At 56.8% G+C, this 23,112-nt stretch overlaps 1 protein-coding gene across 1 annotated transcript in view; it reads right to left on the bottom strand.

Annotated features, from left to right (window-relative positions):
• The window catches only part of C2CD2 (C2 calcium dependent domain containing 2), a 61,574-nt gene extending 39,342 nt beyond the window's left edge, over positions 1 to 22,232 (bottom strand). Inside the window, 3 exon segments of the mRNA XM_041734696.1 lie at positions 7,066 to 7,164; positions 17,217 to 17,844; positions 22,078 to 22,232. Coding sequence (XP_041590630.1) covers positions 7,066 to 7,164; positions 17,217 to 17,844; positions 22,078 to 22,232 — 882 coding nt within the window.
• Between the last annotated feature and the right edge of the window lie 880 nt (positions 22,233 to 23,112).

Genomic DNA, 23,112 nt, shown 5'->3' with positions numbered 1-23,112 from the left:
CCATCCCCTCTGGAATGAAGGCAGGAGGGAACTGGGTGTTTCCCTGTTAGTGCTCCCCGTCTGGGGCTGGGTCACTGTCACGCCTACCCCGAATGCGACTGCTCAGTAGTCCAACACAGACAAAACTCCAGCTTGTCTGTGGGTCCTCGACCCTGTCTTCTCCAGGCGAAGTCAGGCTGCACCCCAGGGATGACTCAGTCCCAGAACTCAGCACAGCAACCCAAACAGGTTGGAGTTCCAGGGAGGCACGGCTCCCATCCCATGGTGGCATCCACGCTGGGTCTCAGAGGGCAGGGCGCCTCCAATGAGACATCTCCATAGCTGCCTTCGGAAAGACCCGGGACAAAACAGTTTCACAACCTGTTAGCATTTTAGCATAAATACCAGGCTAATGTGACACCTGGAATTTCAAGTCATGCAAAGCAACAACAAAAAAAAAATCAACGATACTTCCTATTTGCCAGACAACCCAGAATCAAGCCACCTCTGCAAACCAAGGCGTGGGTGGGGGGACCCCGAGGTCTGGACAGAGCACGGGGGATGCCAGACACTCACAGGCTGTTAACCAGCCTTAGTTAGAAAAAAAAAAAAAGATACAGTACACGTTGCACACCCAGTATCAGCGGCGGGGTTCCCCGACCCCCGCAGATTCTGGGGGAGATTCCATGCAATCACATCGGAGTTTGGCTGGTTGCTGTGGTTCTACAGAAGCAAAGTTGGGTTCGTGTCTCTGGTGCCCTGTCCTCTTCCCGTATTGTGTCTTTCACCGTCGGGCGGAGGTGGGAGCACAGGCGATAAAATGGTACAAATGTGACGAGGAATCGCAGCGCTGACGATGGTGTCACAGGGGTCAGCTTGTCTCCGGAGGCCGACTGGGTTCCACTCTAGCCTCTACCACTTTGTAGCTCTTAGCCACCTGGGCCAATGACCGAGCCTCCGTTCACCTCAGTTTCTTCCTCTGTACAACGGGCGTGATACTGGATCCAGCAGAGGAATACGAGCAGCAGCGACAAGAAAGGGACAGGGCCGGTGGCTGCTCGCACCTGACAGCCTCAGGACCCTCGTTCTCCCCACCAGGCGGCCAGGGAGGGAAGCACCCTCTGCAGACGCCCAACCTTCGGCTCAGAGACAGACGGAAGTGCCCAAACAAGCCCAGATCCAGCCAGCGTCTCCCTGGCTTCGAGCTGGGCCTTTCTCCGCGCTGGGTGGGTTATTACGTCTATGTAAACGCGTAACCTAAGGACGATCATTATACCATTAGAAGCCTCCACTTAGTTACGAATGGCACCGCAGACAGAGATAATGAATGCTTTTCCCAGGACACCTGGCCTCACCCCAAGAAAGCCAGCATCACTCCTAGTCTCCAAAGACTGCTTCCAGCGCCAAGTGGGACCCTTGTTTTCCGCGCAGGCCTTCCCAATAAACACCGTGTCGCCCAGAGAGACACCGCGCTAAGGGCCAGGCACGCGTGGCTTTCTCGGTGGGTGCCTGTCGCAGCACGACTCCCAAACCCCGGTTCATCCTGCGTGAGTCCCCACATGGCCCTCGTACGACCTCCGGCCTCCACGGAATCGCTTCTGATGAGTCCACGGACATGCCGCGGAAGAGCCGTTGTGACATCCCGCGGGACAAGAGCTGGCTCGCAGGCCACTTGCGATGTAGAAATAAAGGTTTTCCTTTTCTGGGTCAGACAGACATTCTGGAGCTAACCTCTCCCAGGACGGGCGGAAAGAGAACGTAGGTAGAAACTCGTTGGCTCTTGTGTAAGAGGGTAATTACAGTCTGGGAGAAATAAATCTATTCAGAGCATGTTGAGACTGGACGAGAAGGCAGAGGGGCCCCTGGAGGAGAGTGTAAAGGTGATGCCTTCGGTGCAGAGTGCCCCGCCGGGATGGCCTGGGTCCTGCCTCCCGCCCACGCCAGCTGCGCCCGCCTGCAGCGAGCCAAGTGATGGGGACGCTTCCAGTCACCGCCAGGAGAGATGCCCCCCCAAGGCCAGCACAGGCGCCCTGTGGGAAAACCCACGACCCACAACACCTGCAGGGCTTGCCGTCAGGGATAAACGTCTGGGATTCTTCCCAGATAAATAATAAATAAATAAAATCTAAAAAACCCTGAACAATGGGGTCCGGAGAGCTTCCGGGTCGGTGTGCACGAGGACGTGCTGGGAGGGTGGTGTGCCCGCAGCTCAGGACCCCTCCCCTACACCTCGCCTCTCTCCCCTCTGGCTCTTCTTGAGTTGTTTCCCATATTACGAGCCATTAATAGGAAGTAAACTGTTTTCCTGAGTTTAATGAGCAAACTCAAAGCTGAGGCGGGGTGGGGATCCCCTGACTCTGCGGCTGCTTGGCCATAAGTACGAGGGACTGGCATCTGAAGGGGGCAGTCGCGTGGGGCTGCGCCCTTAGCCTGCGGGGCCTGGCTGACCCTAGGGGGTCAGTGAGAGGATGGAATTGAGTTACTGAGCACCCATGGGTGTCCAGAGAGTCGGTTATGGCGTGGAAGAGAAAGCTGACAGTGTCGGCATCAGAGCACGACAAGTCACGCTGCTCTGGCCAGCCAAGCCTGGGCAGGGCGTGCACTCAGCACCCATCACGGGCTCTGCGAGGCGCCCCATGCTGCTTCCGGCCACGCAAGTCCTCATACCCCATGTAGGACACGGGGGCGGGAGGTGCTGATGAACCAGATCTCTGCCAAGGCGTTGCTTTGGCATATGGGAGTCTTCAGGCTCTGCAGGAAAAAGTCAAGGACGGGGCACCCAGGGGGAAGGGCAGGCCCAGCTCTATCCCTTGGTGGCCCGCAGAGAGACTCACGACCCCACGGGAAGCAGGGGGTCCCAGAGGGAGAACAGGACCCCCGCTCCCATCCAGATGGCCAAAGACGGGATTATGTACTCCACGCCCGTGGTCCAGGCTGGACGTGTCCCTGTCACTGGCTCAGGTGCCATCCACACGTCCCTTGTCAGGGCTGAGTCAGGGAGATGAGAAAGATATGGGCTGATCGTATGGAATGAGCCGAGGAAGGGGAGGGTGACTCCCTGGAAACGACGCATCTGTATTTCTTTCCGACCTTGGTTTGCAGGCCCCATGTGGGTGGCATTATCGACTTCCCTCCTCGAGAACTCTGCGGGGCACAGAAAAAGCATGATGGGGTGGATGGAGGGTTCAAGATGCCTGAAACCCCGATGTGGGGGTAGAGGTTGGGGAGGGGGTAGATCCTAAATGAAGGAGGGTGACTCGGTTGCTGGAAGCGTCCTGCCTGATGCAGCAGTCCGAGAACACGAGGGCCTGGAGCCGTAGGAGAGGCCGTGGCTTGTCCCCATCTTCTGCTGACGCACAGGTGTTAAGAAACCTCCCTCCGGGGACACGTTGCAGGAGAAACTCTGGCTCGATGCCTCCCCAGAACGGCGCCCGCAACCATGCCATGGTCAGCCAAGATGCTGGGCCCACGGCCTCGGCGGCGACCTCTGCCAAGTTCCCAGGAGCCCGACAGCAGGCAGATCCCATCAGGGGGGCCGCCCACTGGGAGGGGGTGCGCAGGCTGCAGGCTGGAAGGCCACCGTGGCACTCAGCCCCCCACCCGGACCCACTCGGGGAGGCCAGGGCATGACACCCAACTGGCCGCCGGCCTGCCCCAAGGACAGCTCAACCCACAGCCGTGACAAGGCCATGACGCGCTCCCGTGTCCTCATTTGGCCAAGAAAACCCAACACGTAAGAGTCAAGCACTCTGAAGAAACTCGTAAAATGAAACAAGATCCCGAGTGTGCGTTGCCACTTACCTGCAGGAGGTAGGCAGCTTCCGAGAACACGCTGCGGGCAGCGGGCAGGGGAAGGAGGACGAGGGGGGCGGGCGGCTATGCTGCATTTAGCTTTTTTTTTTTTTTTTAATTTATTTATTTATGATAGTCACAGAGAGAGAGATAGGGAGAGAGAGAGAGAGAGAGAGAGAGAGGCAGAGACACAGGCAGAGGGAGAAGCAGGCTCCATGCACCAGGAGCCCGATGTGGGATTCGATCCCGGGTCTCCAGGATCGCGCCCTGGGCCAAAGGCAGGCGCTAAACCGCTGCGCCACCCAGGGATCCCCTGCATTTAGCTTTTTAATGAGCATGCACCATTTCTGCGATGGTCTTAAAATATACACAGGTAGGGGCACCTGGGTGGTTCCGCCGGTGGGACACCCGGCTCTTGATTTCAGCTCAGGTCAGGATCTCAGGGTCGTGGGTTGGAGCCCCACATGGGGCTCTGCGCTCAGCACGGAGTCTGCTTGAGATTTTCTCTCTCCCCCTCTGCCCCCCGACCCCACCCCCGTGCTCTTTCTCTCGCTCACTCATGCACGCACGCTCTCTCTCTCTCTCAAATAAATTAATCTTTAAAATATAAGAAAGATCTTAAAAAGATAAATAAACACAGCTTCACCATCCCCTTTCTAAACTTGCTTTTCTGGCAACTAAACATCAAGGCCTCTAAAAATGGCCAAGTGCTAAGTCTGCCTCCCAGCGTCCCCTCTAGGCCTCGGGGCCAGCCCTGGGCGCTCTGCGCCTCCTCCCCTGGGGCGCTGTCAAAGGGACTCGATCCCCATCTGCCAGTAACAGAGAGGATGCCCGCGGCCCCCAGCCAGCTGCCCCCAGCACCCTCCCACCCACCACCACCGCCCTGTTTCACAAAAGCACTGGGCACCTGCTTGCTGGCCCAGCCCCTTCCAGCCCTCGTGGGACATTCTGGTCTCGACATCCTGCGTCGCTGCTGTCAGCTTCCTTTCGTACCCCAATATCTTCTAAAGACTTCCTCACGCTCGTCACAGGGATAATATAGCAGGTGACTCCTCCGGCATTGGCAAGGGGTGGGGGGACAGGAGCGTCCTCCGAGGCTGCCGGGGAGCAGCGCTCTGGTGACGGATCCTGGAATACCTGGTCATACCTGCCACCTGGCAGCCCCGGGTGCACCCCCGATCGACTCCCCTGCTTGCGCCTGAGGTCACGCAGCAGGTAGCACACCTGCCACCTGGCAGCCCCAGGTGCACCCCTGATCGACTCTCCTGCTCGCACCTACAGAGTCAGGGAGGGGAGGCCACCACGCAAGTTCACTGCAGCTTCACATTATGGTGGGAGAGAGCAGATGACTCCATTATCCGTCAGTGGAAGATGAAGAGACAGGCCCTGGTCCGCCCAGAGCCCTGAACTGTAGTGAAGCGAACGAAGCAGAGCCGCAACCTGTCCTCCAGCGGGGACAGGAGCAGAATCCCGGGGCCGGGGTTGTGGGGCTGACAATCCCTCCCCCTCCAGCAGGGCCCACACACTGTGCCCCACTGTCTGCTCAATGGCACACGTGAGACCTGGCAGTAAAACGTAGAAGCAAGGGCAAGCCTGGTATTTCAGAGGAAGTTTCTTAGGTTTTTTTTTTTTTTTACAGATACTTTTCATTTATTTTTTTTTATTTTTTATTTTTATTTATTCATGATAGAGAGAGAGAGAGAGGCAGAGACACAGGCAGAGGGAGAAACAGGCTCCATCCATGCCAGGAGCCCGACATGGGACTTGATCCCAGGACTCTAGGACCACACCCTGGGCCAAAGGCAGGCACCAAAACACTGAGCCACCCAGGGATCCCCAATACTTTTCATTAAAAAAAAAAGTCTTGGGAAGCCCCAGTGGCACAGCGGTTTAGCGCCTGCCTTTGGCCCAGGGCGCGATCCTGGAGACCTGGGATCGAATCCCACGTCAGGCTCCCGGTGCATGGAGCCTGCTTCTCCCTCTGCCTGTGTCTCTGCCTCTCTCTCTCTCTCTCTCTCTCTCTCTCTCTCTGTGTGTCTCTATGAATAAATAAATAAAAACTTTAAAAAAAATAAAAAAATTTTTAAAACAATCTTTTAAATTATTTATGGAAAAGTAAATAAATAAATAATAAAATAAAATAAATTATTTATGGCATTTGACCAGTCTAATAAGTCATTTCAGCCCAGGAGCAACCCCTGACTGTAAAATGAACTCTACGTAGCGTCCAGGTGGCTCAAAACTAGGTGTCATACGTACACATGTACAGATACATACACACAAATGTAAGCATTTTATTGAGATGTGATTCACGTAGCATTTAATTTGCCCATTTAAACTGTACAGTTCGGGCCACCTGGGGGGCCTAGTCAGTGAAGCATCTGCCTTCGGCTCAGGTCATGATTCCAAGGTCCTGGGATCCAGTCCCACATCAAGCTCCCTGCTCAGTGGGGTGTCTGCTTCTCCCTCTCTCCGACCCTCCTCCCTGCTTGTTCTCTCTCTCTCTGTCTCAAACAAATTAGTAAAATCTTTATAAAAAAATAAACTGTAAAATTAAATGGTTTTTCCTTTAAGATTCATTTATTTATCTAAGAGAGAGAGAGAGAATGAGAGTGAACAGAGGGAGGGGCAGAGGGAAAGAATCTCCAGCAGACTCCCTGCTGAGCATGGAGACCGACGTGGGGCTCGATTCCAGGACCCTGAGATCATGACCTGAGCTGAAATCAAGAGTCAGATGCTTAACTGACCGCCCGAGCCACCCAGGCGCCCCCAATTCAATGGCTTTTAACATATTTTGCAGACTTGTCCGACACCACTGCCATCACTTTGAGGCCATTATCATCACCCCACAAAGCCACCCTGTACCCAGGGGCAGTCACTCTGCATTCCACCTCCCATCCCCAATGCCCGGCGACCCCGAACCTTCTTCCCATCTCTATGGATCCAGCCATCCTGGGTAGGCCACGTAAATGAAGCCATTTGAGACATGCCTTCTGTGACTAGCCGCTCCCACTCCGCACTGTGTCTCCAAGGCCCGTGCATGTGGCAGGTACCAGAACCCCCTTCCTTTTTCAAGGCTAAGTAATAGTCCACCGTGCGGCGCTACCATGTTTCATTTATCCATTTGTCAGTTGATAGATCAAACTTTCTTTTTTTTAAGGTTCTTAAGGTGTCCATATTTTCAATAATCTGAAAACCAAATAACTTCCCTCCCCCACTCCCACACCACCCCAGCTCTAAGTTTGCTCCCTTGGCAGGGAAAGCTCCGTGGCGGGCGACCATGCTCCAGCTCACCTTCTCGTGGGCTGACCTGGCCACACTGGAGACTTGCTGCACCGCCAGCTCCAGGGGCTGCTGCAGCGGGTCCTCCTGGAAAGACAGGAGCAGCGGGCCCTGGAACAGAAGGAGAGGCACGATGAGAGCAGGTCAGCACGGGGCAGCCCTCCTCCACCGTCGTATACTCCCCACAAAGCTCTGCAAACCCGGGCACAGGTAACCTGACTCCTTCCAGTTAAATCTCCTAAACAGCAGCCGTGGGCAGCTATCGCTAAGTCCACGGGCCCGAGGACCTGCTCGCGGTAGAATGTGCTCGGCGCTGGCGTCAGTTACCAGAGCGGGATGGGGGGCAAGAAGCACAGTGACAAAACCAGAGATGGGGCGATGGAGATGGCAAGGGGGATTCTGAATGCTCACGTGTTCAGGAAAGAGCAGGGTGCTGGGTGGCTCTGCAGGTCCAGCACACTATCTGGCCAAGGATTCGAGGGCTCTGTCCTCCGCTTCCTTTGCCAAAAGCTGGCGCTCTCTCTGATTTTAGAGAATCACCTCTCCCCACCTCACATGGGGACACCCCTTCTCCTCTCCCACCACCCAAGTGGTGAGGGGGCAGGAACCCCCAGGGGCCAGCCACCTCTCCCGGGAATTTGAGATTCCTGAGCTAAAAATGAACCAGCCTGCTGGCCATGCCCAAGGAGCGGGTTCCCGAGACCCTGCTTCTTGGACCTTTGGGGCTGCTGGGCTCCTGCCCTCTCTCCAGAGTCTCCCAGTTCAGCTCTGCCTTCAGCTCTGTGCCCCCACCCACACCCCACGAGTAAACTCTTCCATGGCTTGTCCACCGTGTGCATCTCGGTTCTTGCAACCAAAATTCTCCAAATGAGGGAGGTGCAATTAAATTAACAGGATCACCAGGCAACAAGGCTGATGTCTAATAAAAGAATAAACCAGGGCTAAAGCTGGGATAGTCAACCAAGCCTTGGCCTTTTTACTTTTATTCTAAGATTTTTTATTTTAGTTATTCATGGAGACCCAGAGAGAGGCAGAGACACAGGCAGAGGGAGAAGCAGGCTCTCTGTGGGGAGCCCGATGTGGGACTCGATCCCAGGACCCCAGGGTCACGCCCTGAGCCAGAGGCGGACGCTCAACCGCTGAGCCACCCAGAGGCCCCTCAGCCTTTTTAAAAGTAAGTTCTGGTGGGAGGCCAAATGCTTACGCCGACAACACAGCCCTGGGATAAAACCCTTCCTGATGCTGTAAGAAGTGCCTCACAGTCTTGTAAGCTCCAACTGGGTGGTCAAAAAACATATATTCAACCTCACAACTTCCCACCATATGTCATCTGTGTCAGACTCTCCACTGGAGCGAGCTGTTTGCAACCACGAGCCACGATCGAGGGCAGAGGAATAAAATGGTACCAAATGGCACCAAAGGTCTTCTGGCAAGGGCGGCGCAAATGAGCGAGCAGTGAAGTTATCCTGGGACTATTTCTTAAGACCTCCAGATGACCACGAGTGAACCTAAAGACCCAGAACGTTCTCACTTAGGCGCTTCCAACCCCGCCCTGCTTTAGCGACATCGATCTCACCCCCTACAAGTCATCAGGGGAGAATGAGATCTACTTCTCAACAGCGATGAAGTCACCCGGCTGCTCCGCAGACATTCTCCGCGGCTGGAGCCTGATTGGGTCCGGGTGAGGGCTGGGGTGGCCGGGCCGGCAGGCTGAGAGCACCCCGAGCCCGGAAGGGGTGGTCGTGGCCACCTATGCTACAGGTGCAGCACCCTGGGGCCCCGGGATCCGTGGATGCAGCCCACACCCTTCCAACCTCTGCCACCTTCTGGACTGAAACCCAGAAAAGATTCTGCTGGGAAATGTCATGTCAAGGGGCACGCTCACAAAGGAAACCAATTACTGAGTTAAAATAAAGACCCAGGGGTTCCCTTTCCCTTCCAAAGGGCCCAATCCTTGGGTTGCAGGAAGCCCAGTGTGCAGTGGGAGATGACCCCGAGCTCCCGCACCGCTCACGACTCTGGCCCTGTGCAGACGCCACCCCACTCGGGCTAGAGCAGGACTTTTCGTTCACGGGGAAGAAAGTGACACGCAGGAGTCCCCAGGAAAACAAGCAGGAAAGCGCAAGGAGGACTGGCCCCACGTGAGGTGAAAACACGCCACAGAACCTGCGCAGCTCAGGGGATGCCTGGGAGGCTCAGCGGTTGAGCGCCTACCTTTGGCCCAGGTCATGATCCCGGAGTCCCGGGATCGAGTCCCGCATCGGGCTCCCTGCATGGGGCCTGCTTCTCCCTCTGCCTGTGTCTCTGTCTCTCTCTCTCTGCATCTCTCATGAATAAATAAATAAAATCTTCTAAAAGAACAAGGAAAAGAACCTGCGCAGCTCAAACTGTGGGTGGGTGCAGGTGCATGAAGGCGCCGACGGCCCAGTGCACCAGAACAGCGTGTCCAGAGCACCCCCGAACGCACGTAGAAACTTCGTGTATGACAAACATGGCATCCCAAATCATGGGTTAAAAAAAAAAAAAAAAGGATTAAAAAGAAAACAAAAAAATCAGGATGTGGGAGGAACCCCCAACGGAGTACACACGCTAAGGAACGAAGCTAACCGCATTACCGATGGATGCCATCATCCCCCCCCCGCGCCCCAAAGGGGTGGGAAAACACAGATCTAGCCCAAGGAACTGTGGGGGGGCAACATCCTGACGGCACAGAGGCGTATCCTGGTCAGAACGTGTGTCTCTCGCGGGGGTGCGGGTTAGTAAGGCAGAGACCACTTTATCTGTACATGAGACACGACCAAATAAGCAAACCTGTTAGAGGCAGGAAGGCCAGACGCCTCCCTCTGGGAGAGGACGGACACAGGTGAGAAAAGGAGTTGACACCGAGCTCCGCTGTCGAACTGGAAGTGGACGTATCAGCACAGACACACCGAGGGGACAGAACCACGGACTCACGCTCACTTCCTAGCTCTGCCCACTCCAGGGGTCTAGAAGCCAGGAGAGCCCAGCAGCAATGAGCACGTCCGATGCCCAGGCCTCGGCTTCTAAACCCTCCTCCAACAGAGGCATCATCGGCGCTGCTTGGAGAAGGGGCAAAACCCAGGGCTGGGAGAGCGGAAGATTAAAAAAAAAAAAAAGAAAATTACAAGATGAGTCTAGAGCAAACATGCTGTGAATCATGAAGAATGGAAGTGCTATGTCGATACATGCTTGTGCGTCTCGATGGCAAAACGCGAGAGGCCAACACGAGAGCAGTTCGGGCCACAGAGGCAGCAGCCACGGCGTCGGATTAGAAGCCGGAGGATAAAATAAAGATCTGTCAGGCCACACGGACGGACGCAAGTCACCGAGTCCGTGGAGGAGAGGCGGCCGCTCGTTGTCGCAGGGGAACTGCAGTGAGTCCACGGAGACGAAGGGGAGGAGCAGAGAACCGTCACCCAGCGGCACAGACGCGCGGCCGATGCCGAACCGGGGAGCAGGAGGTCGAGGAGTAACAGCCTCGGAGTGGCTCCCCGAGGTTACCTGCTCAGCACCAAGGGGGTGACGACAGGGTGGCTCCCCGAGGTTACCTGCCCAACACCAAGGGGGCAACGACGGGGTGGCTTCCCGAGATTACCTGCCCAGCACCAAGGGGGTGACGACAGGGTGGCTCCCCGAGGTTACCTGCTCAGCACCAAGGGGGTGACGACAGGGTGGCTCCCCAAGGTTACCTGCTCAGCACCAAGGGGACGACGACAGAAGAAGAGGCGCACGGTGCAGGGAAGAAACCCAGGCAGGAACCGCCCGCGCCAAGGGATCAAGGCCAATGCCCCGGCGCTAAGTCCCCTGATGTCACAGACCCACGATCCAGGACATTTAATAGGGGCACATCACTTCTGGGGTTTGGCGAACCTCATCCCAGGCCCGTGAAAGCACCACATTGAGGGACGTTTGGCAAAAATAATAACCATTGATTCCCGGCCCCTCGCTCGGAGTTGTCAAGGTGGGGACAAACAAGACTGTGGAACCCTTACAGACTGCGAGGCGGGGGGGGGCGGGGGGGGAGGCGTGGCTCAGTGCCATGTGCCATGTGGCACCTGACGGGATTCTGGAACAATGCGAGGATAATGAAAGGATGCGGTAGACGGGCTGCAATTCCAGTAGGGCCTCCAGTTCGGGGCTCTGTGCCAGCGGTAATTTCCTCCATGTCACATTATTAGTATCACGGCACCAAGGAATTACGGTAACATTGTGCCAATGTTAACTTCTGGGTTCTGATGGTGCAAGGTGGTTATGTAAGGCCGGGTGAGGAGTAGATGGGAACTCTGAATTCTTTTTGCAACTTTTCTATGTATCTAAAAGCAGGAAAAAAATTAAAAGTTTTTTTTTAAGTTTTTTTTTTTTAAGATTTTATTTATTTATTCATCACAGATACACACAGAGAGGGAGAGGCAGAGACACAGGCAGAGGGAGAAGCAGGCTCCATGCAGGGAGCCCGATGTGGGACTCGATCCTGGGTCTCCGGGATCGTGCCCTGGGCCGAAGGCAGGCACTAAACCACTGAGCCACCCAGGGATCCCAAGTTTTTGTTTTTGTTTTTTCTTTAAAGGGAGACTTTACAAGATAACAGGCCACCTTCGCTGGCTATTTGCTAGACACCTCACACAGAACCGCACCCCACCCGGAGAGGGATCTGTTTTCCAGGCTGAGCCCACAGCCGCCCGCCTTTACAGACGAGGCACAGAGAGGGCACCGGGCTGGCCCTGAGGTCACACAGCCCCAGAGCTGCCTTGCAGCTCCCTCCGAGCCGCTCAAGGAGCCCCCCCATACCCCCCCCCCAGCAACCCACGACCTGGCCGATGGGAATGGAAGTTAGCTTTGGCTGCCTTTTAGTTGACGTTAACACTACACCCACTCTTCCTTCTCCTCAATTCCTGTCTCTTTGGGAGAATGGGCGAGGGCAAAGAACAGCCGGAACTGGCGCCTATTCCCGGGTTTCATATTGACAATTTGCAAAGTCATCAGTGCGCCTCCTTTACTGTTGATTCTTCCGAAGTGAAAAACAAAGCACATTAAACAGCTTGTTTTGCCCGGGCTTGGCCGGCTCCCAAGCAGGGGAAGGCCTGCGTCCAGACGGGGTGAAGCACGTCGCCACGGTTCCTCCCCCGCCAGAGACAGGTTTCTGCTGGGGCCTGTCATTCATCGACCCCCACCCGCACCCCCACCCGCAGCCACCACCCGCTCCCAGCCAGCCCTGGAGCCAGCCTGGTGCAGGGCACCGAGGTGGCTGTGTCTGCACACACGGGGCTCCGGGCTGCCTCACCATCCCCGGAGCTCACAGGGTGCAGGGGACAAGAGCAGGTGGCCCGGGTGGGGGCGGGGACAGCATCCTCTCAGAAGGGGAGGATCGGGGACCTGAGCGCCCAGACCTGCAGGTTCACACAAGTTCAAGAAGGAGAAAGGTTAATGAAGTGCTCAAGAGGAAAGCAACGACCCATGGGAGGGCCCCACACGGGAGAGAACCCCGAATGTCTGAGCAGCCCAACGGCGACGAGTTAGGTCCATGGCCCGGGCCCAAAGTCACCTTCACGGTCTCCCCAGCCCAGCTGGCCGCCTACGCTGTGGCCACAGACGCCGCTCAAGGAGTTCAGATTTGTGTGAGCGCCACTCAAAGCTCGTGGGGAAATCGGAAAGCTGTAAAGTCCTGTCGCTTTGTTTACTTTTTAAAATGTCAAAGCTCATATACGAGTCAGAGCTATTAATAACACGTTGTAAGTTCACGCGGCGGCGTCTTTTTTATTTTTTTAGTTAACACAAAGACCACAAATTGTCCCACAGACTCGGTCATTTGCATGGAGAACATTCTTCCGGAAAAAAAAAAAAATCCTCAGGCAAACGACTAAAGCAACAAACGGCTTGGGTGACCCTCCTAACTCAGGGCCCTCAGCCAAGCTGGGCGGGCCCGTTTCTAGACAAGTCCACAACACCAGCCACAGGACATGGCCCTCGCTCGGGAACCACTGCTCCCCACGTGTGGTCCAGCGGCGGCAGCAGCAGCAGCCTTGGGAGGCAGGGCCACCCTGGCTTCCAGAGCCGCTGTGGGGGGGTTGGGGGTGCGCACCACCACGGCTGGGGTCCCTGATGAGCACCACAAACCGCCCTGTGAACGTTCACAGGAGCACAGGGGGTCTGGAGGGAAAACCTCTGCTGCTGCCTTTGGATAACGGGGTATTAGTTTCCAGTCTGGTGACTGAGCCGGCTTCCTGTGCTCCGTGACTGAACTGTCACCAGATCAACGGGAATCCGGTGTTGGCGGCACCAGAGAGGACACGTGTCGCCGGTTGGGGGGGGGGCTGACCGGCGGCTGGCGCAGGGACAGGTGTGCCTCTGTGGGCTCCTCACTGGGGAGAAGCGACCTGGGGAGCCTGTGGAAACCTACGGCGTCTGCACTGGGGGTGGGTGGGGAGCACGCAGACTTTCTCGAAGCTCTCGGGGCAGCTCGCCTGTGCTCCCTAGGCACCTGGCGTCTGTCAGACCAGCTGGCGCAGCAGCGAGGGCTTGCCCCCGTGTCCCCCCCAAGTCACCATCCTGCCTGATTTACAAATGCTTCTGGAGCGAGGGCTGGAATGCCAGGGGCCCGTCTGCCACGGTCGCTGGTGGTCCAGGGTGCAAGGAGAGGGAGGCCGCAGGTTCCCCATCGGCCCTCGGCTGCCGGGATACGAGCCCCATGGTTAGGGCAGCAGGTGAAACAACATCGCCCTTTCACCCTTTGCATCTGTGCCTCAATTAAGGGAGCATTTGGGTCGCCACATCGAACTTGCTGCCCATGGCGGAATGTGACAACAGATGAGGGCGGGCCACACGGACTCCTGCCCAGGAGCCAGGGCAGCCCGGGCAAGCCTCCGCAGCAGACAGGAGGCGCTCTGCTACCAGGGTTTAGGGTCCCTTCCAGTCTTTTCTTGTTTTTTTTTAAAGATTTCATCCATTCATTAATGAGAGACATACAGAGAGGCAGAGACACAGGCAGAGGGAGAAGCAGGCTCCCTGCGAGGACTCGATCCCAGGACCCCGGGACTATGCCCTGAGCTAAAGGCAGACGCTCAACCACTGAGCCACCCAGGCGTCCCCCTCTTTCCAGGCTTAAAATTCAAAACTGGAGCAGAGCTTCAATTGGGAGGAGCTCCTGCCTCCATCCACAGGGAATCCCATCTGCGTGGAAGGTGCCAGGCTCGATTAACTCCCATCCAGCGCGTCCTCGAGCCCCAGGGACGGGCCGAGAAGTGGTCTCCCTCGGCAGGCAGGGGCAGAAGAGCGCCACTAAGCTGTTGCTCTCCAGAGGCCAGTGGGCTGGGAGTGTCAACCCTATTCGGGGATTAGTGGGAATGGAGCCGGAGGAGGACTCGGAGAAACTCCCGCAGGCAGGTCAGGACACCCACTCGGGCAACACCAGTTCCTGCTCCCCCAGGCCGCCGTCTATGCAGCAAGAGAGGTGGCCCGAGACAGGGCAGGGTATGACAAGTCACTTACCCAGATCCTATCTGTCTGCCAAGCCTGTCATTTGGATTCAAATCAAGCAACACTTACTTGCAGGCATCGGGGAGGGCAGAGGGACACCACACACACACACACACACACACACACACACAAAACCAATCCACCCCTGACAACACAATCACAACCAACCCACGTCTTCGCAAAACCACCAGAGAAGACTCTGCACAATTTCGTCTTGAGCTCGGTGCCTGTCACTTCCAGGCAGGAGCCTGGAAAAACTGACTTCTAAGGCTCTGTCTGCAGTGCATGGCCAGTAGCAGGTGGAGAACAGAGAGCAGACAAGCCGAATCTTGGCCTCCCAGAACACAGAGCCCCTCCAGCTCCCACGCAAAAATGCAGGCGACTTGGGCAAAACCCTCAGGGCTTTTTTTTTTTTTTTTTTTTTTTTTGGTGTTCTCCGCTTTACCGGACCGGCCAAAGACAAATTCCAGAGCAGAGCGCTCCTCCTTTCTTCCTCAACATGCCAGGCACGTGGGTAATCTGGAAGCATCATATCCTATTTCCCGAAGCCAATCGAGAAACATCAGGACACGAAGCAACACGATTTAAGCAGGACTATCCCAAATCTGCAGGAGGCAGGGTCAGGCCTCCGCACCAGAAGCTCCATCAGGAGGCCCACGGTGAGAAGTGAAGGGTTCTCATCATTCAGCCCACACGTGCTCAAATTCCAGGGAGACCTGGGACAAGGCTCCCACCTGTTCACACAACCAGCCCAAAGTAAACTCTGCCACAGAGCCCAGGCCTGTGATGCCAGGTCAGTTAGGGGGTTAAAGACAACAACTTCCTGGGGAAACAAATCTGTGTTTGCAGGCACCTGGGTGGCTCCATGGTTGAGCGTCTGCCTTCGGCCCAGGGCGTAACCCTGGGGTCCTGGGATCGAGTCCTGCATCAGGCTCCCTGCAGGGAGCCTGCTTCTCCCTCTGCCTGTGTCCCTGCCTCTCTCTCTGGGTCTCTCATGAATAAATAAATAAAATCTTTAAAAAAAAAAAATCTGTGTTTGCTCACACATGTGAGATCACCTGGCTTTAGGTCTCCCACAAGAGATGGGGTGGTTCCGGGGCACCTGGCTGGCTCAGTCAGTAGAGCATGTGATTCTTGATCTCAAGGTTGTGAGTTCAAGCCCCATGTCAGGTGCAGTCTGCTTAAGAGACAGGAGAGAGGAAGAGACGGGGCAGTTCCCCTGAATAGTACGTGTCCAGCTCGGGACAGCAGGGCACAGATTCTAGCCATCCAGACACACGGAGCCAACTGACCTTGAAGGCTTTTTTCATCTACAAGGTACAGTATAATTTTTTCAATAGTTCAGAACATGGTCTTTTGAGTTGATGAATTTATACTCATCTACACTCAAAGATTATTGTTTTTTTAAAAAGCCATGGCCTGGGATCCCTGGGTGGCTCAGCGGTTTAGCGCCTGCCTTTGGCCCAAGGCGCGATCCTGGAGTCCCGGGATGAGTCCCGCATCAGGCTCCTGGCATGGAGCCTGCTTCTCCCTCCTCGTGTGTGTGTGTGTGTGTGTGTGTGTGTCTCTCTATCATAAATAAATAAATTAATTAAAAAAAAAAAAAAGCCGTGGCCGTGTGAGTCAGGGCCATGGGGCAAAGACCAGCCGGTGGGCCCTGCTGTGGAAATATTTTGGAGGGTGAGCGATCCAGACCCGAAGCCCTCACTATTTTTAAAGCGAATGGCCACAGGCTTCGCAAGCAGGTGTAGGAACGTGAAAGCACAGGTAATGAGCAGAGGCTGGGAGGCACTTCCCCAAACACACCAGGCCCTAATTCCTCTTCGGGAAAGCCTCGAAATAGTAGACGGCAGGAGCCTGTCGGGGAAACGAAGACGCCTTAAAAGTAAAAATAAGTCAGCAAGGAAATAACCACAGGGGGGAAAACACCACCTCTGGAGAGCGTGGCCGCAGAGCGAAGCAGTAAGCCCCGAGCTTTGAGGCGGGAGGGAGCTGAGTTCAACCCCCGGCTCTGCTTCCCACAGGCCGTGCGACCTTGGGCAGGTCACCTCACCTGTGCGGGCCTCAGTTTCCCCGCCTGTAAAATGCGGGAGACACAACCGTCCCAGGAGCCGTCAGGGTCTAAAGAAGAGATACAGGCACTGCAAGTTCCCCAGGACCATGTCTGGCAAGTGGCTGGCCCTCAACACGTGGCCAACTCCTTCTACAAGCCAAAGGGCGCTAACCTTTTGGAAACCTTTTGGACACCTTTTGGGCACCTTTTGGAAAGACGTGCTCGGAAAAAAAAAAAAAATTCATGTCTGCAGACGGAGTGATATTTGGGTCACAGTTATTCATCTGCCCGGTGCGAAAGCAGTGAGCATCCAGCGGGTGCCGGAGCCCACCTGGGACTCCAAGGAAGGGCAGGGGGCCCCTCTGGAGAGTCCCTCCAGGGTGGGCGCGCGCTCGGGGCGGGGGAGCCCCCAGCCTGGCGCACCTGGCCGGTGGGGACTCGCGCCCCAGGGCTTTGTCTCGGCTCCCCATCAGGGGTCCCCCCCCACCCCGCGCTCCTGGGTCTGCCTCCTAACTTTCAGGAATGCTGTGCCGCGGGGGAGGCTGGCTTCCCCGTGCGGGGCCGCGGCGGGGCTTCGGGGGACGGGCACCGCGCCACCGCCCGCGCAGACACTCACCCCTTTCCGTCTGGCCTCATCATTCAGGGCGGTCACCCAGGCGGCCTGCCACTGGCTCCTCCAGCTGTGCAGCGTCAGGATCCAGGCGAGCAGCGCGTCGCCCTCGGGGCGCCGGCCCTCGCCGGGCTCTGCAGCCCGCCGCGGGGCCCGGGGTCGCGCCCTGGCCCGCGCCCACTGCGCCAGGTACAGGCCCACGGTGCCCAGGGCCGCGACGAAGAGCGACACCAAGACCAGCCACTGGACCTCACCGAGCCACGAGCTCAGGCGGGACATGGCGATGGCGCATCGCCCGCGCGCCTCGCCCCAAGTTGCCAGGGCGGCCCCGGCCGGGGCGCAGAGCCCGCGGGCGGCGAGCTCAGGGCATGAGCGCGCGGGGGGGCGTGGAGGGGGCGCGGCGGGGCCCCCGGGGAGGGGTGGGCCGAGCGCGGGGAGACGCGCGGCTCGGGATGCGCCCCGGCCCCGCACACCTGGGAAATGGGGCCGCGGCGCTCGGCGGCCCGCCCGGCGTCTGGGCAGGTCCCGGGCCGCGGAGGGCGCGCTTCCTCCTCCGCGCGCCGCCCCGGGCGTCCCGCCCGCGGCCCAGCAGTGGCCGGAGGAGGCTCGGGCCGGGGCGGGCCGGGGGCGGGGCCTGCGGGGCCAGCACCGCCCCTGCACCCGGGGCCCCCTCCCCCGCCCGGCCCCTTAAAGGCCCCGCGGCCCCGCGCGCGCCTCTCCGCCCCCCTCTCCGCGCCCCTCCACGTGCGCGCGCGCCGCTCGGGCCTCGGGTGACGGTGACCGGGGCCTCGGGGCGAGGGGGGCGAGGGGGGCGGGGGGCGCTTTCCGCTTAGCCCGACCCCAGGGCTGCGCTGGGCCCGGCCGGCTGGGCTCCCGCGCGCGCATGGGGGGGCGCGCCTGGGCGCGCGCGCAAGGGTGGTTCTAGGAGCACCATCTGCCCGGCGGCCAGGCACTGCCTGCTTTTCAGACACTTGGAAAGTCCCTAGGAATCCACAACTCGCACCCCGAAGTCTGCGGGGCCTGGAGCCTCGCCCCTGGGCTGCACGCCCACGCCCAACCTTGGGGGGGCTCCGGAAAACGCCCCAACTTGGCACGGGGTGTGTGCAAGTGTGCGTGCGCGCGAGTGCGTGCGCGACCTGCCCCTGCGCTCCTCGCCGCCGTGCACGCTCAGCCCCCAGTGGTAGGAACGGCCGCGGAACGCTAGCCTGGGAGCCTCCCAGGCCGGCTGAAAGGCCTGAATCACAACCTAGTGACGCGCAGGTGTGCTCCGCAGCTCCAGGACGAGGAGGACCTGACCTTGAGTTGGGTTGGGTGCGCCCAAGCGCTCGGCCTCCTCTCACCTGGCGTTCCCCGGGGCTCCAGCCCTCCTGACGACATCAGTGGGGGCTCTGGCTCTGCTGTGGCAGCGGAGGGGTCGTCCCTTGTCCCCCCTCGACCCCTCCCTGCCACGGTGCTGGCAGAGAGAAGCCTTAGAAGCTGGCCCCAGTGCGGGGAGTTTGCTAAGGACGCCCGCTGGTTTGGCAGATCCAGGATTAGGAACCTCCATCCGGTTCGCAGGCTAATGCCACTTTTGACACTTATTAGGCAAAAGCCCCGGAAACAGTAGAGCAAAGAGAAACACAGATGGTGGGATGCACCTGCGCTGGATACCAAGTGTTAAAGACAGGGGTGAGGTGCCTCCTGGAAGGGGGGAGGTCGGTACAAGGGCATATGAGGAAGCATGCGTGTGTGTGTGTGTGTGTGTGTGTGTGTGTGTGTGTTCCCAAGCCAGAGAGGGCAAGGGGGTGTGAGAGCTGGAGGCAGTCAGGAGGCGAGCAGAAGCTGCACCTGGAGCCCCCAAATTATGCATCGTGGATCATGCCATGGAAAGGGGGAGGCAACAAGCTGTTCTAAACACAGAGTGAACAAATGGGATTTTACAAATATCACTCCCAGCAGAGGGTGGAGACCAGGTCGGAAGGAAGTAGAAGGGGGCAGAGAGACCAGCTAGAAGGTGACCCCGAGGACGCAAGAAAAGGGTTTAAACTAGGCCTAGCGCCCGCACAGGAGATACTTCTTGCTTAGAGGTTGGAGGTCAGGGAGAGAGGAAGGGGAGTCCCAAGTGGTGGGCAGGGAGTGGCAGGACAAAGGAGTTTATACCCAAGGGGCCTGACTTTCTTTGAAAAAGAGGAAGGGATTAGGAGGCCAGCCAGTCTGAGAGCCCTTGTGGGAAACTGAACAGGAAGCTGGCAGGGAGTGCCCAGGTGAGCTGGATCAGGGTTGGGGGGGCCGGGGGGGGGCGGGGGAATGAGGCTATGAGGCTCCCTTGGCAGGTCTGAGATTAGAAAGTGGAAGCAGGGGGATTCCTGGGTGGCTCAGCGGTTTAGCACCTGCCTTCAGCCCAGGACGTGATCCTGGAGACCCCGGATTGAGTCCCACGTCCGGCTCCCTGCATGGAGCCTGCTTCTCCCTCTGCCTGTGTCTCTGCCTCTCTCTCTCTCTCTCTCTCTCTCTCTCTCTCATTCTATGTCTCTCATGAATAATAATAAATAAATAAAATCTTAAAAAAAAAAAAAAGAAAGTGGAAGCAGAATGATCCTCTGAGCTTTCTGCGAGCCGCCTGGCCATTCAACACAAGCTCCCCATTCTGCCCACAGGCTCCTGGGGGGTTGAGGGGAAGAGCTCTCCTGCTTCTCAGAAATCTCTTCTTATTTGGAGGAAACGCCTGATTCTTGTCGGCTCTGCAGCCAGAACCCTGCAGCTGAGTAACTCGAGTACCGCTGCCCCCTTGCCAGCATGACAGGGATAGCTAGATGCCTGGAGCTCCCCATCGCCTCATTCCAGCGAGGTGACACATGTGCCCCAGCGCGCTGGCTGTGGCCCTGCGTCGGTGGTCACCAGATAGCCCGTCCCGTGTGACTGGTGGAACCAGTCTCATTCCTCCAGCGCCGTGTCTCCGAGGCACACTCCCCCACTGGCTCATTTAGAGGCTTGTAACCAACTGTAGAGTAAGCACCTCCCCGGCTTGGAATTCGTCGCACTGCTGTAAGTTCTTACAGAGGGAATGTAAACTGAATTACTTCTGCGTAGAAGCAAAATGAGGGAAAACAAGGCATGGCCCTGGGCTCATAGGAAAAGGCGGGAGGGCCAGAACGTGTGATGCAAACTGGAACATGGGGCGCCCAGGTGGCTCAGCGGTTTAGCGCCACCTCCAGCCCAGGGCGTGACCCTGGAGTCCCAGGATCGAGTCCCCCTTCGGGCTCCCCGCAGGGAGCCTGCTTCTCCTTCTGTCTGTGTCTCTGCCTCTCTCTCTGGGTCTCTCATGAATAAATAAATAAAATCTTTTTTAAAGAAAAGAAACTGAAACATCTTGTGAATCTAGGAAAAGACCAGGCTCCTTCTGCTTCTGCTCCCAGCCACTGCTCCTTAGGCCCAGGCCTGTTCATCCCCGGCTCGGAGGACCTGGGTCCTTCACCTCCCCAGCTGGTGACACTCCCTGCTCCCAGCACAGGGCCCCCTCATGCACCCCAAATCCATTCTTCCCAGGGAGCCAGACTGCTGCTCTGCACAGAAAGGACTCTCCTGGCCACCAAACCGTTGAAGATATGGTGGGTTCCAACACGCTCACCTCACGGCAGCTGCTTGCTGTTTTTAACCACTCCCAAAAGGGAACCATGCTGCTTTGAATTGAGCTTCTGTGAGCAGGTGGGGGGGGGGGGGGGTCTCAGTGCAGGGGTGGGGCCCATGGGAACAGTGGGAGCTCACACTGCCAGCCTGCCTGGAATTCCCTGGAAGGAATGGCTCTGAACCTCGGACCCTGTGAGTCCCACGGTGGCAGGGAAGAAACAGCAAAAGCTGCATTTCCAAACTTCTCTTCAGAATGTTCTATAATAACTGGTTGTGAGAGTTCAGGACGCTCCATTGTTCTGGGTTTTATTTTCATGTAAAAATCATTTCCATATTACTCAGCAATTAGAAACGACAAATACCCACCATTTGCTTCAACGTGGATGGAACTGGAGGGTATTATGCTGAGTGAAGTAAGTCAATCGGAGAAGGACAAACAGTGTATGTTCTCATTCATTTGGGGAATATAAATAATAGTGAAAGGGAATAAAAAGGAAGGGAAAAGAAATGTTGGGAAATATCAGGAAGGGAGACAGAACATAAAGACTCCTAACTCTGGGAAACGAACTAGGGGTGGTGGAAGGGGAGGAGGGCGGGGGGTGGGGGGGAATGGGTGACGGGCACTGAGGGGGGCACTTGACGGGATGAGCACTGGGTGTTATTCTGTATGTTGGTAAATTGAACACCAATAAAAATTAATTTTAAAAAAATAAATAAAGAGATAATGTATGGGGGAAAAAATTTAAAGCCAATTTACTATATTTCCATTTCAAATAGCAAACTGAGAAAATAAAATCAATTTCTATGTCAAAAAAAAAAATCATTTCCAAAATGCTTCTCAGTGCTTCACCATTGCTTGCTGGGTGATCCCACCCAGTCACGCAATCTCCGGGTGCTTCATCCGTGCAACCAGGATGCAAGTATTTCGACGTCTCTCCCTACCAACCCAGGACGTGCCATGACGACATCAATGTTTTAAAAACTCCATACAAAAATAAAATAAAATAAAATAATCCATACATATGTCGAGTGTCCTAGGTTTCTTATCTCTAAACAAACATATTAATGCTAGAAGTTGTTCGCTACCACTGAGCCAGCTCTTCTTCTGGATTTTTAAGAATGCTTAACAACGACAAAAATCGGGATAGATACTTCCAACGCTTATTTCCCAGTAATTATCTTAAATTTGTAGAAGAGGAAAGGAGGAGGTTTCGAAAGTTTATCGTTTGTCTCTGACCTGGTGGAGCAGCTCCTCCGTCACTTTGCGTGGTTACTGGTATTGCTTGAGTCATCACGTTGTGCTCCGATTGCCCGATTGCCCGCAGCCCGGGGCGTGGTGGCCGGCTGGGGCGAGGGCCCTGGACTTGGTTGGATGACGACCGGGATGACAAATGTGCGGCACTCCAGGGGAGACATTCCGAGAATTCCCTCTCGGCAAAATGCTTTTAAGACTTGGCTCCGTGCCCTCGGCAGTGGGGTCCGTGGGGACATTTGAGCATCTCCTTGGCAACGATCACAGGGCGCTTGTCATTTCCACAATCGGTGAGCTCCCGGCTGGTTTCCTGTCCCCGCTGCGGGGCCGGGTGCCCACCCCCCCCCCCAGCAGGAGTGACGCTGAGGGGTGGCCAGTCCTGGGGGTGGGGCCGTGCCACATGCCTCCCTGTGGCGCGGGTCGGGCACCTGGCAGGCTGGGTGCCAGCAGGTGCTCGGCGGCGGGAGGGCCTCACTTCGTCTTCAGGGCACCACACAGAGGACGGCATCACCCCGTTTTCAGAGTGAGGGGCCTGAGTTCAGAGAGGCTGAGTCACGTGTCCGAGGCCACACAGGGAGGAAGTGGCAGGGCCAGAGTCTGACCCCAGGGGGCATCGGCCCCAAAGCCCGTGTTGTTTCCACCACCTCTTATAAAGCAAACAAATTCCCCTCAAAAGAGAAAACCGTGGGATCCCTGGGTGGCGCAGCGGTTTGGCGCCTGCCTTTGGCCCAGGGCGCGATCCTAGAGACCCGGGATCGAATCCCACGTCGGGCTCCCGGTGCATGGAGCCTGCTTCTCCCTCTGCCTATGTCTGTGCTTCTCTCTCTCTCACTGTGTGCCTATCATAAATAAATAAAATTTTAAAAAAAATTAAAAAAAAAAAGAAAAGAGAAAACCGTTAGAGGCTGGAAAGGAAGGGGTCCCGTTTCTCAAGTGCGTGGGCCAAGATCTGTCCCAAGAAGATGAATTGCCTTTTGTGTTCTGCGGCCCGGGAGACGCGGACTCTTTCAGACCCACAGGGGGAGGAAGTTCACTCAGGGTTCA

Source organism: Vulpes lagopus, chromosome 20 (genome assembly GCF_018345385.1).
Source record: "Vulpes lagopus strain Blue_001 chromosome 20, ASM1834538v1, whole genome shotgun sequence".
NCBI lineage: Eukaryota > Metazoa > Chordata > Mammalia > Carnivora > Canidae > Vulpes > Vulpes lagopus.
The sequence above is the reverse complement of the archived record's forward strand: the minus strand, read 5'-3'. Positions and strand labels throughout refer to the sequence as shown.